Source organism: Podarcis tiliguerta (genome assembly GCF_965153285.1).
Source record: "Podarcis tiliguerta genome assembly, chromosome: 2".
NCBI lineage: Eukaryota > Metazoa > Chordata > Lepidosauria > Squamata > Lacertidae > Podarcis > Podarcis tiliguerta.
Window position 1 is genome coordinate 106,303,374 of NC_139535.1, and position 14,028 is coordinate 106,317,401.

At 42.5% G+C, this 14,028-nt stretch overlaps 1 protein-coding gene across 5 annotated transcripts in view; it reads right to left on the bottom strand.

Annotated features, from left to right (window-relative positions):
* Window positions 1–1,627: 1,627 nt before the first annotated feature.
* DIP2B (disco interacting protein 2 homolog B) overlaps window positions 1,628–14,028 on the bottom strand; it is a 190,829-nt gene continuing 178,428 nt past the window's right edge. For all 5 annotated transcript variants that reach the window (XM_083427265.1, XM_083427268.1, XM_083427269.1 and 2 more), the window contains 7 exons: window positions 13,734–13,904; window positions 12,404–12,465; window positions 9,735–9,792; window positions 9,142–9,216; window positions 8,560–8,737; window positions 7,141–7,264; window positions 1,628–5,702 (listed from right to left, as the gene is read on the bottom strand). In XM_083427265.1, the coding sequence (XP_083283391.1) occupies window positions 5,450–5,702; window positions 7,141–7,264; window positions 8,560–8,737; window positions 9,142–9,216; window positions 9,735–9,792; window positions 12,404–12,465; window positions 13,734–13,904 (921 nt within the window). In that variant the 3' untranslated portion in view covers window positions 1,628–5,449. The remainder of the gene's footprint in view (window positions 5,703–7,140; window positions 7,265–8,559; window positions 8,738–9,141; window positions 9,217–9,734; window positions 9,793–12,403; window positions 12,466–13,733; window positions 13,905–14,028) is intronic.

The following is a 14,028-nucleotide window of genomic DNA, read 5'->3' on the forward strand; positions in this document are numbered from 1 at the left end:
ACCTAATGTAAGGACTCTATATGGGCTCTTGGATACCCCATAAGGGAAAAGGGCATTTTTGTTTACAACAAAGGAAAGGGAGCTTCACATATGTTCTCTCTGCTTCAGAAAAGCACAGAAGAGCACAGACAGATTCTATTTGTACTGAAATATTGTCGAAGCCCCATTTTCTTCCCCAGAATATGGCTGCACACAAAAACACCACCTCAGCCGTAGGGTTCTTGTTTTTCCTCCGTAAGCAGTGCTAGAGAAAGCTTGGTATGCTCCCCCATAGTTGCCTGCAATAAGTCACCTGCGAATGTGTTTCGCTTTGGCTTGACTTTTGTATGTTGTAATTCTAGCTAGAACTATCTGGGAATGTAAGAAACAGGGAAGCGTTGATGTCATTAGGAATTTGCTTCTATCTTATTCAGATCTCGTCAAATTATGTTGCTCCATCTTGACCTTAATGCAATAGGTGAATTCAGCACCGAGTACTTCTCAAAATAATTACCCGAAAGCTGTTACAAAGGGAGGCTTTCTTCTGTGTATAGTTTAATATTATCTTGATTTCTTCCTTAAACATATAAACAATTAAGAAAAATGTTTATTGAATTTAGCATTTTTTAAAATCTAAATGTATTTGCAAATGAATTGGATTATTTCTCAGTTCATAAGATGATTTTCAAGTTAATATTTTCTACACATAAACCATATTTTGACTACATATTTGACAGCTTCCTACTCCTGCCAGAAAATAATAATATTAATAGCACATTTGCCTACAGTACTTCTGTGGACACAATGCTTTCTAGTGTGCTTATGAAGTACTTGTTCCACCCAAATCTACTGATTTGCTATTGTAGTAAATCTGACGATAGGGGCATACCTGTCAATCTAGTTAAATGAAATTGTATAGCCTTGAGGCCTGCTTGCTTTTGATTCATTGAAGCAAGCAGCACATATCCCGATTTAGTTCCTGAATCCAGGTCACGGGCCTACCCTATTCATACACAAAATATGTCCTTAAGACAGGATTTGAAGGATTTCTCAAAGGTATTTCCTTCTGCAGAGGAAATATTTAGAGTCAGTAGGAGAACCTGGTCTCCCTCACCAGCTTCTGGCAACCAGCACCCCCTGGCCAGCTTCAGAGGCACCATTCGCATGGGGAGCTTGTAGCCAGGGCTGCTGCAACTAACAGCTGTGCAAGCCTTTGGGAGGCAGAGACATGAGAGGGCATCAAAGGAGGGAGGGAAGGAAAGAGGGATGGGGGCCAATGTGACTCACGGCACCCCTGACTATCCTTCAAGGCACCCCAGGGTGCCACGGCACACTGGTTGAAAACCACTGACCTAAACTATTGCACTAGCAGAAGCCAGTGTAACAATTGCCACTAGTGGGATGGGACTTTCTCCCATCTTTTCCTCCTGCACATCCTAACCCGTGCCCTCCCCAAATCTACCCTGGTCAGGAGAATCCCAGAATAGTGCAGTGAAGGGAGAGGGAAGATCATTCCATCAGGCAGATGGAATGGCTCCAGACAGAACGATCTCCTTAGTGCTACGTTGAATGTAACCAAAAATGTGCAGCACTCTTGAGCTTGAAGAAAGCATAGGATAAAATATTGGTAAGAATGTAATAAAATAAGTCAGGCATCATTATTTATTAACACAAGACAAAGGAGACACAATCAATGCGTTAATGGAACACTGTCCAGCCAGATGTTAAATTTTTAAAAAAAGTATATCTAAAACCTAATTTCAAATAAATAAAAAACTTTATACATAATTACAGTGTTGTAATTTGAATCTGACAATGGTAAACTTACTGACATCAACAAAAGGAAAAATGCCTTCAGGGCTAAAGACAATGAACATTGGTTTTTGTTTTTTTTACAACCATATCTCCAGCACAGTAAAGCGCGGCCCATCATTCTTGACTACACAGTGAACTAAAATCAGAAAAGCAGTGTAAAATGAACATGGTTGGAATAGTAAGTACAGTTACAAACATAATTAACAAGAGCAGAAATCGTCTGAAAGTAAGACATGAGACATTTTTGTCATTAAGTTGTATGTTCATAGTAGTAAACCGACTCTCAAGATAACAGCTGTTCCAAATTGCTTCATAACCATGGAAGTTGTCGAAAACCCATTCTATTTAGGTTCACAATCGTCTTTGAGCTAATATGGAAATTCAACAAAAACTGGGCTGGCAACATTGGATTGCCCCATTGCATTCACTAAAAATCACCAGCACCACATAGGTCAGTTATGGGGAGCCCACAGCTGTCTGGATGATGTTGGGACAGTTATATGGAGGAGAACTAAGGGCAAACTAGCTCCAGATAGATCCCTTAGCAAAACCTATGGAGAAGATGCGTCTTTATTGAATTCCATTTTATAAGCTGCTCTATCTCATGTACTGATGGAGAACATGGAATAACATACCCAAAGCCACGCAGAGCAAATCAGTGTCACAGCTCAGATAAACATGACACTGATTCCACAGTCATTCCTTTGGAATCTCAGCCATTTTGTATAAGTTACCTGAAGGCAAAGAATTATGCAGCACTGTGGAGGTCCCAGGCCTAAAAAGCAAAATTGAAATCCCAGGAGTATTAGGTCTTTTGAGAAGATAGCAATCTATGAAAATCACACACTAAGCATTTGTTTTCTTTCTGGTTTAACAATCAGATCAAGGGTGAAGGTTATACTGGTGGAGACTGGTTAAGTTTCTTTCCTCCATAATTCAGAATACAGCTTAGTTCTTCCAGACTGGAAGTTCTAAAATGCCACTCTAGCAAGTTTATCTGTACTGAACACAAAATTGCTATTATGCTACATCTCAGAAGAATTGATAGTGTAAGGGGTGTGGAAAGGTATCACATAGGTGTGGGGCGGAAACCCACCACAATTGTTGCCAAGGGAACACGCTACCGTTCCATTCAGTGGGAAGGCATTAAGACAGTGGTTTATTACAAAAAACTGAGACCTCCTAAAAGCCAACATTGCAGTTAAAAATAAGGGCTGGGGTGCACAGGACATTTAGGCTGCAATCCTAAGCACACTTACAAGGGAGTAAGCCACAGTGGGACGTATTTTCAAGTAAACATGCATAGGATTGCACCTATGTTGGATGCTGAAGCCCATCTGCACTGTGTGGTTCACATGCTGAATGATAGCAAGTGTGTGTTTCTTTTCCAAACCATTGCAAATGACATGCCAAAACTATTTCGGCATAGAGGGCTTTGTATTTATGTAGCAGCACCACACTGTGGAAATACTGATAATGCAAAATATTAAAACCGTCTCTGCTATGAGCCAGTAGTTAACATTTCAGCAGTTTGAAGCAATGGACCTCCCCTTCTATCCTGTTTCTAGTTTTGCCATAATTCTTTGTTTTATGATACATCCCATCACCATTATGTGTGACCGTAGAAGATAACCGTAAATATTTTGTTAATATATTTAAAAGCTTTCTGTCTAAATATCAATACATCAGGTCATAAAAAGAACTATTTGAAAAGTTTGTACAGAAAGTTTTTCAAGTATACATTTGGAATTTGTTTTAAGGGATAGTTGTCAGAGCTGCACTTAATATAGCTGTTGTAGTTTAGGATTTAATCCAAGTTTATATCTCTCTTAAAAATGTCTAAAAACATTAACTTTGTTACAGGGTGGGTAAACAGATAATTATTAAAATATTCTAACTATTTACACATAGACCACAAATGGCCCAAGAAGAGTTGTCACCATTTCTGGCATCTGCTTTCAGTGTTCTTTTAACAAACAGACAGAAGGGGAAGTGGGAAAGAATAGGCATTAGGGCACAACCACAAAAGTGAGGATCTAAATAAAAAGACCGAAATCTTGCTTTTCCCAGCTCACTGAAGACAGGGGACTGCAAACCATTCCCAGACAATGGATGTTCCAGCACATTTTAAGGCATCTATTGTCATCAATTCTTTGAACGCTGGAAACTGATCAGTCACTTGGAGTAGAATAATCACAACAACATATGGAGAGGTATTTCCCCACTATTTCAACAGAATTGCAACTGCCTCTGCTTTGAAGACATTCTGCCAAAGCTCCTGCTTTGCAGTAACAAGTCTCGCCCAGAAAGCAAGCTTCAAGATAACGGGCAGGGCTTTTTTTCCAGTTTAAATGAAAGTCGCTCTGGCATTTGCACCTGTTACCATGCACAACCAAGGAAGGAAAAGAAGGAATCATGATTTGGACCATGAATTGAGTGGTTCTGATAAAACTGGTGACCTGCCTACACATCATTCATGACAAAGAGTATGCGGAGGCTATACAGGTTATAATTAAACATTCCAGAGTTGCAGAATTTTTCTTGTTGTTTATAAAACGCTTTTAAAGCTTATGGAGGTCAGCCTCTTTTATAAACATGTGCCTTTAAAATATCAGTTTCTTCTACATGCTATGACATACTCTGGCCAGCAACTAAACAGTAAAAACTGAATGGACAACCTATCTGCATTGCTTGCATTAATTGCCAAACACACTTGATTTATTTTAAGGACTTTGGGTGGGGTTCACCTAAGGAGTCCGGTCAATGCAAGCCCTGTGTGAGGGCTTCTACTTGCACACAACAGAGCTCCCTCCCCCCTGAAATTTGCCTGTGGGAGGGGTATTGGGTGAACAGTGGGTGGCAAGAGGAGTGGAAGGTTTGTTCCGTCTGGTAAACTGCAGGACTAGTGCCGACGGGACATTCGCCACAGCATGATGCTGAATTCCACCCAATACTGAAATCCTTAAAACAATGTCTACCTCATATGTCATTATCTGAGCCGATTTTCTAAATAAATGAATTATGCATATTATTATTTACATATTTAAAATATAGGCAAAATCCTTTTTTTTTTTAATTCAAGAAGTATCTATATGAATAAGTAATTCTTCAGTTCAGTGGATTATTTGATTTGGTCATGGCACAATTTTAAGTAAGCAGTGTGATTCCCGTATTAACAGACTACAGAATTAAGCTAACTTACAAGTTGCAAAGCACACTGTTCACCGGGGGGGCGGGGGTAGGAATGAGCAGGACTCACATGACCTGGTTCTTGCAGGTTGTTATCTTAACTAAATAAACCCTCCCCTCGTATAATCCTAAAACAGTATTAGAAAAAATACAAATATATACAACAGATGAAAAAGTTTACACTACAGTAAAGGCCTTAGTAATTTGCTGTTTTCTCATGCAGGCCAGCTTCCCATTGTCTGTAAAGCCAACATCCTGCAATCCAAATGTTCTTCACTGGCTGCCATCTTCTGCCTTTCGAGAAGTCCATCGCTGCCAGCCCACGAGAGAGGAGACAGTAGGATAGCATGATCCAGCTTCACAACGATAATCACTAATTGTTAACCAGGTTTTGTTTGTTTGCTTGCACATACTTCACTGGTCCTTGAATGCTTTGTAAACTGTGCTATGCCCCACCGTCCCCAAATTACATATTGTATGCTACGTAGATGGGATCCAGTTGATCAGCCAAGAAGCTGTCACGGAGGTGCATGCGCTGCTTCTCTCCTCTGGAGTTGATTGGAATCACCCCGGGATCGACCACTACCACAACTCCCACAATTAGATAATGTTCTTCCAAAACCACGTTGGTAACCAGAGGGACAAGATCGAGGGCCTCCTGCTCACAGCCACATAGCTCCACAACCACCACAAGCAAGTTGGTCCACGTGAATACGGCACTGGGAGAAAAGTTAAGAGATCCACAATTTATTATACACATTTACAGGAACAAAGTCTACATGTCTATCGTAAGGCTTCCACTGTGTCAGGTTTTGCCAATGAACATAAGGTTCTTAAATTGTGCCACTGATAAATGCATCTACAGTGGTACCTCGGGTTAAGAACTTAATTCATTCCGGTGGCCCGTTTTTAACCTGAAACTGTTCTTAACCTGAAGCACCACTTTAGCTACTGGGGCCTCCCGCTGCCAGCGTGCTGCTGCTGCGTGATTTCTGTTCTCATCCTGAAGCAAAGTTCTTAACCCGAGGTACTATTTCTGGGTTAGCAGAGTCTGTAACCTGAAGCGTATGTAACCCAAGGTACCACTGTACACTTAAAAAACATTGCACCTTTGGAATATGTTGCCCTTTATTTTCCAGCAACTAGATCTTGATATGCTTTTTTCTCTTAGAAGCCCTTTATGTGGCCCAAACTGTCACCAAATCTTTGGATACAAGTCTATGCATCCTCTGAAGACAACAATTTGAAGTAGATGGGTGCTTCCTCGTTTCATTTAGTGCACCTAATTTAAAATTCAAAGCTCACCATGCATTAAAAGGTAAAGGTAAAGGACCCCTGACAGTTAAGTCCAGTCGCGTATGACTCTGGGGTTGCGGTGCTCATCTCGCTTTACAGGCTGAGGGAGCCGACGTTTGTCTGCAAACAGTTTTTCCGGGTCATGTGGCCAGCATGACTAAGCTGCTTCTGGTGAAACCAGAGCAGCACACGGAAATGCCGTTTACCTTCCCACCGGAGCGGTACCTATTTATCTACTTGCACTTTGACATGATTTTGAACTGCTAGGTTGGCAGGAGCTGGGACTGAGCAACGGAAGCTCACCCCATCGCGGGGATTCGAACCGCCAACCTTCCGATTGGCAAATCCTAGGCTCAGTGGTTTAGACCACAGCGCCACCCGTGTCCCTACACCATGCATTACACAGGGGGGAAATGCACCCACAATGTGCTTTAAGTGTACACCTGAAAATGTTAAGGGTGAATGCAGCTAACAGGAATCTGAAAACGTGTATAATACAAGTATTCCCCTTAGAGAGATGGGATTGACTGCCACTCTTTGACCAGTATATGTTCTGTGGCATACTTGGGTCTGTTGTTGTGTAACATGTGAAATGGACCTTAATGTTTTGCAGTACATTGCATACCAGCACTGAAGAGAGAATGTTTGGAGTTGTCATCCAAAGCTCAAAACTAATATTAGCCTCAGCTTAATAGTGTCCCAGTGTGTAGATGGAAAAGCCAATAATCCAGATTGCTATGATCCTGCTGTTACAATTGGTGTCCCTGTGTTATACTTCCAAACCTTTACCTTAACAATAATGCATTTTCATTTCAATGTTGGGGGTGGGGGATGGGACACAAGCTTCAGAGTGTGCCTTACCATTCAGCAATGCTCCTGTGCGTCCGAGAAACTGAGGTCTCTATGTCAATTGGATGATAGCGCAAGCCCCGTAGTTCAAGAGTTTCGTCCAATGCCCCTACGATATACAGTGCATCATGGCGTTCTGGGGAGGAAAGAATAAATATTATATGTACAAATTCTTTAAAACAGAGTTGGTAAGTGATTGTGAGGATAGCAAAAATGCCCTCAGTAATTTCATTATGAGACAATATGTACATTATAAAGTGAAATAATAATTTAAAAACTTCACTTCTCCCCCCAAAAAACTTATACAGTGGTGCCCCGCAAGACAAATGCCTCGCAAGATGGAAAACCCGCTAGACGAAAGGGTTTTCCGTTTTGGAGGTGCTTCGCAGGACAAATTTCTCTATGGGCTTGCTTCGCAAGATGAAAATGTCTTGCGATTCCTGGGGGTTTTTTTCGTTCCCCACCCCCTTTTTCTAAGGCACTAAGCTGCTAATAGCCTTTTAGCAGCTAATCCGCTAATCCCTTAAGTCTTTAATAGCCGCTAATAGCCGCTAAACCGCTAATAGCACTAATCCGCTAATGGGCTTGCTTCGGAAGACGAAAAAACCGCTAGACGAAGAGACTCACGGAACGGATTCTTTTCGTCTTGCGAAGCACCACTGTAAATGGAAAAAATGAGGCAGTTCTGTTAGAAATAAGCAATAAAAGATTTGCCCTCTGTTGTAGTGGTGGGCATGGGTGTAGCCAAGGGGGGGGGGCATACTTAACATTGGTTCTGCCTCAACAAAAGTCCTGCCCCCCCTAACAATAATCCTGGCTACACCCGTGGTGGTAGGGACCCTTAAGGCTTCTCTATCTGGCTTCTGGACTCCAGCCCACCCCCTGCCCTTCTCTGTACCCTCCTTGTGGTTTTTTGCCTAGCTGGAAAGGGTCCTTAAACCGTCGTAATGCCTCTTTGCTTGCTTGGATGGAGAAGGGTATGTGTGTGCAGAAACCACTGACTTCTGCACAGCTGTAGCCTGCTGTACAAAAAGGTACGGGTCACATCCATTGCTCCACCCCCTTTGGGTCTCTGGCCTCAGCCACCAATCACAAGCAATGCCCAGAAAGTGGCCCTTTTTTCCTCCCCTGCCCCACCCCCCTGCTATAATAATTTCACCCTAAATACCAATAGCTAAGAAAGAAGCTACACAATATATCTATATATATATATCTATATATATATATATATATATTAGATCACATTATTCCATGCAATTGGGAACGCCCTTGCAAGAAAAACAGGCACATGTTCTGAAAAAAACCAAAAATGAATTCAGGGATAAGCTAGCTGCAAAATGTCCCCCCCCCCCCCCCGCTAAAGTTATCTGCACACTGCAACCCACAGTTTATGAACCTTCTCCCGAGGGGAAAAGGACTGCCTTGTCCTACCTCCACTGGCTGCTGTGAGCTCAGTTCGACGTACAAATCCAAGGTACCCTGTTCGTGCCCAGAGAGTCTGGGCAGCGTCACCAAAGCTCAGGCGGGTGTTGAAATGATCTGCTTGGAGGGTTTCATTATCATAGATTGTGTAGTAACCACTGGCAGTGTGGGGGCTATTCACCCAGATCTGCAAAATTGAGAAACATAGAACTTGATACTTAAAGGAGATCAAAGATGTGTCTTGCAATAAAACAGGCTGAAGTGAAAGGAAAGAGCTAAAATACAAATGCACATTTGACCTGTAAAAGCCTTTAAATTCAAACTTGCCAATATGTATAGGTGTTCTTTGGAACACAGCTTCATTCAGAAGGGATGCAATTTTCTAAAACATATTTACTTTGATTTGAGATTCAAAAGATGCCTGCATGCAAACTCAGCCAGCTGAACAAAACACTTGCCTTTAACACTGCTATGCAAATTTTCAGCTTGCAAAAATGTGAAATGATCAACTGAACACCCTTGTGAAACAAAAAGGAGCTCTTCAAGAGTGAACTGGATCAAATACATACATAAAACAAAGGCAGAAAATACCTCTCCAAGGTGAGAATCCCCAACTGGTCCTTTGGTCTCAGGATTAACAATTATCACTTTGACCCCAGGCAGTATCTAAGAGAGATGAAAAGTAGGGTTGAAAATTGGCTTCTGTATTAGTGACTCAGGTTTTACAAATCTGTCTTCAACTTTTCAGGGTATGATGCAGCTCTGATGCCCACAAATATAATGTAAGCAATTAGAATAGGGCATTTTATAGCAAAGAAGAGGTATATTTCATTAGGATAACTATTGTTGCCCACCTGACACCAGCTGTCTACTCAGGTGAAAACACACAGGGAGAAGCCCTATTCTAAATCTAACTCAGAAGCATTACTTCAGCCGGTCTAATTCATATATTAAAAAATCTTCAGTACAAGCTACAATAAATGTCATGTGTCATGTGGCCCCAAAAGGATAACTTTCAATCCCAAATGCACCAAATCTGTGAAAGAAAGCAGTTCTCACATGCAATTAACGCCTGAATTTGTTCCATTGTCCCCTTATTCTACAGGCATGCAGGAAACATTTCTCAAGGACCCAGAGCTGTCTGGTTGCGTGCCAAGACAACTCACAAACAGATGTGACATTACCTTGCCTGACTCTGAGAGCAGCAGGCTCTGTGGAGCACCTCTTTCGACTAACCGCACTCTGGAGAAAGAGATGGAATTATTTTTTTTTAAAGCAAGTGCTTGTAGTTTAGTAAGTAAATGATAAAAGTACCCTTCCAGTAAGGTTGCCGCCTGTCCTGTAGAATACAGGATTGTCCCATATTTCAATGTAAAATGTTATGTCCTGTATTGATACAGTTTGTCCTGTATGTACAGTTTGTCTTTCTGGACAGTCAAATTTGCAAATTCATGGGTGGGTGTGCGTGCCTGTGTATGACAAATTCCAGACAGGCGATCCTGTTAGGCTGCAATAGATTGTAATGGATTGCTTTGAAGTCACTTCAGCACCAGACTGGGGGGGGGGCCTCTCCCCACCCCACCCCACCCTGTATATTGTCAGAAGAAAGGTGGCAACCCTACCTTTCAGTATTCTGGGCAACTTTTTAATGTAGCCAAGCAAAAAGTGGAGTTCAACATTATGCTATTACAAATGCATAAAAATATCAGCTTCCCAGACAGAACAATCCCACCCCACCCCTTGCCCTGTGTACTTTTCTGGGGGGGGGGGGACCTCTGCCATGTAAGCAGAAGCTCTTGCACAGAACTTCTGATGACAGGGTTTGTAGGTGAATGCTGCCCAGAGCTTTCTTCCAGTTCAGATTCAAGCCATGTCATTGTGTGTGTGTGTGTGTGTGTGTGTGTAAATCAATCAATCACAGTCCAGCACCCAAGACCTAAAGAGCAGCCACTTCTGAACAATAGTTTCTGATGCCTAGGGAGCAAACGAGGGAGGGAAAGGCCGGTAAAACAGCATTAGCTGGACTACTTGGAACCAGAACACTGCGGATTAGGGCAAATGCAAACCGCAGCCCAGTTAGCAAGTCCCACAAAAGCTGCTAGCCTGCAAAACATTTAACTCTTATGAATAAAAAGCAGGCAAGTAAAAAACGGTGCAGGCTAGACTAGAAATACAGCTTAACGGCAGAGAAGACGTGAAGCACAGTCTGCCTCCTGTGTCTTGGATTGCTCCACTTGTCCATGCCTGCTCCGGTGTGTTTCCACTTTCCTTCTGTTGTAAACAAAAATCTGCCCTTTTCCCTTATGGGGTATCCAAGAGCCCATATAGAGTCCTTACGTAGGTTCCCTATTGGTAGGAGAAAATAACAGAGGCCAACCAGAGAATATTGAGAAGCAAAGCAGCTAGTAAGCCTGATCTTTATTGATCTGTTGCAACAGGGTCCTCACTCACCACACGAAGGAGGGAGGAGGAACCCAGAACAATGGCGTGCAAGGCCTTATATGGACTTTTGAAATTGCCACCCTGTAGATCAAGACCACCCCCAGAAACATCACAGGAGTTTAACCTAAGACCACCCCCCAGATACATCCTACCTACATCACAGAAAAGGCGATCTAAAACAGAAATTTGAATGTTGTTTTTCTCCTGTTGTTTATCTCCTGTCTGGCAGGTTACTTGATTGGGGAGCCTGGCCAGTCCTTTGTAATGATAAATACAGTGGTACCTCGGGTTAAGTACTTAATTCGTTCCGGAGGTCCGTACTTAACCTGAAACTGTTCTTAACCTGAAGCACCACTTTAGCTAATGGGGCCTCCTGCTGCTGCCGTGCCGCCAGAGCACGATTTCTGTTCTCATCCTGAAGCAAAGTTCTTAATCTGAAGCACACTTTCTGGGTTAGTGGAGTCTGTAACCTGAAGCGTATGTAACCCGAGGTACCGCTGTACTTAGTTCTTGGGCCATGTCACAGGCTCACACCCTATTCAAACACAGACATACCCTTAAGACAGGATTTGTGAAGGAAAAGACAATGGGGAGGATTTTCCATTTTTCTTAGACCTTGCAGAGAAAACATTTGGTCAGTTTGGGACAGTTTGGGAATCAAAAATGGTTCCGGATTGGTCTTCCAGTGCTGATCTATGTACGTGCTTGGTTGGTACACTTATGAACATTTAACATATATCTAAGACCTCAAAATTCCTATCACACTTCCTATATAGCAAGGAAGGAAAGCGGAAACACACCAGAGTTTGCAAAAGAAAAACAGCACTGTTTCTCCTTTGCCAACTCGCTCAGCTTCTTTGCTGTTCACAGGGGAAGGGGCTTCCTTTCCCTCAAGGCCTGCATGAAAGCCAAGCAAATTAGCTAAAGGAGGGACAGGCTGCTCTGTTCCTCTTTTGCCAGCCCACACACTCACCTGCAGGGAATTCCATGCACCTGCCTGTGTGGAATTCCTGGTCATCAAGACCAACCAGGGAAGTAGGTAAATAAAAAAACTGGCAGAGGAGATTCACTATTTGGTTTTTGTAATACTGTACTGTAACTTTTTTTGTGGGGGGGAGGGTGAAGTTCTTCAGATATGGGGTGTTAAAGACTATGGAGTTGGTGGAGACACTGGTGAATAATTGACTTTAGGCAAAGAATGAGAACTACGGTCTGTGAATGATTTTTGTGCGTCTGTGGTTTCTTCTACCCAGCTTCTCGCCCTTCCTCTCCTTTTCAGAGGCCTTGCGCTTGTTCAAATTCAGTGGCGTTTTCACAAATCTGAGAAATCTCTGTGCATCTGCACCATCAATCTTGGTTACAGAATAACAACATAAACAAATACATAAATAGATAAATATAGTAGTAGTACCTGTCATGTCTTAAGGATTTCAGATCCACGTACACCGTGGTAGGATCAGGCCCTGAGGTTCCCTAAAACATTAACAGAGGTTATTTTTAAGTGTATTTAGTTCCTACTCATAATGAGACAAGTAATAATTAGAAGCTCTTCTGTGGATGATCAAATGCCTAAGGCTCAGAGTGCATGTATTGAGCAAGGAATAGTTTCTCCTGGAAACGTAAGAATATATGGAAGACTTTCCACCACTTCTGACTAACATTACAATCCCCATTTTTCTCAGTCCACAGACGGACAGACAAGCATCAGAGAGCAGCCCTTTCTCGTGTATAAATATGTGTGTATGTGCCTTGTGTGTGACACATATTGGCATATAAGAAAAGATCACATGGATTTTCATCTGTTATTGGTCACCCACTTCCTTCTATATGTATTTATGCATTGTAAGCTGCCGAGAGTGGCTGGAGAAACCCAGCCAGGTGGGCAGGGTATAAATAATAAAATTATTATTACAGTCATACCTTGGTTCTCAAATGGAATCCATTCTGGAAGTCCGCTCAACTTCCAAAAACGTTCAGAAACCAAGGTGCAGCTTCCGATTGGCTGCAGGAGCTTCTTGCACTCAATCGGAAGCTGCAGAAACTGCGTAGGACTTTCATCTTTCCAAAAACACTCGCAGGCTGGAACACTTACTTCCAGGCTTCTGGCATTCAGGAGCCAAATTGTTTTAGTCACAAGGAGTTCAAGAACCAAGATATGACTGTATTATTATTATTATTATTATTATTATTATTAGAAGAAGAAGAAGAGAAGAGTTTGGATTTGATATCCCGCCTTTCCCTCCCCTTCAGGAGTCTCAAAGCGGCTAACATTCTCCTTTCCCTTCCTCCCCCACAACAAACACTCTGTGAGGTGAGTGGGGCTGAGAGACTTCAGAGAAGTGTGACTGGCCCAAGGTAACCCAGCAGCTGCATGTGGAGGAGCGGAGACGCGAACCCGGTTCCCCAGATTACGTGACTACCACTCTTAACCACTACACCACACTGGCTCCCACTGGCTCTATTATTGACTGATAAAAACCTTTCTGAAGCTCGTTCGAGCAAATGCGATCTCTTGAATTGTTCAGCAGTGTAAGTGGACGTAACTGTTTATGCTCACAGCAGGAAAAACAGCTCTTAGATTATAAAATAATATAAGATGTCAAGAGGTGTCAAGAGGTAAAAATAGTGGTGTAAATCAGAACAAAGCATCCTTCAAAAGCTTCATTTGCAGGTTGGGAATACATCGACTCTACAGGGCCCCCTGAAATCCAATAAGGAAACCAACAAGGCTTCACTGTTACCTGTAAACAGATAGCAACATTGACTCTTGACCCAAAAGTGGTGCTGACTGCACGAGGTGAGAGGCCAATGTCCTTGAAGAGCTTGGAGAAGGACTGAGTAAGAGCAACACGTGGACGCTCTTCTGCCACAACCACACAGGTCCGGACACCAGACAGGTGAATGCCTCTTGCCTGCCAATACACACAATGAAACTAGTTAGCTTCTAATAGGCAAAACAAGGGCAATGTTAGCCAGTCCTCCATTTAGCACCCCGGTTTTGTAGCCTGCAATGCATAATTAGGTTCTCTGTTATGC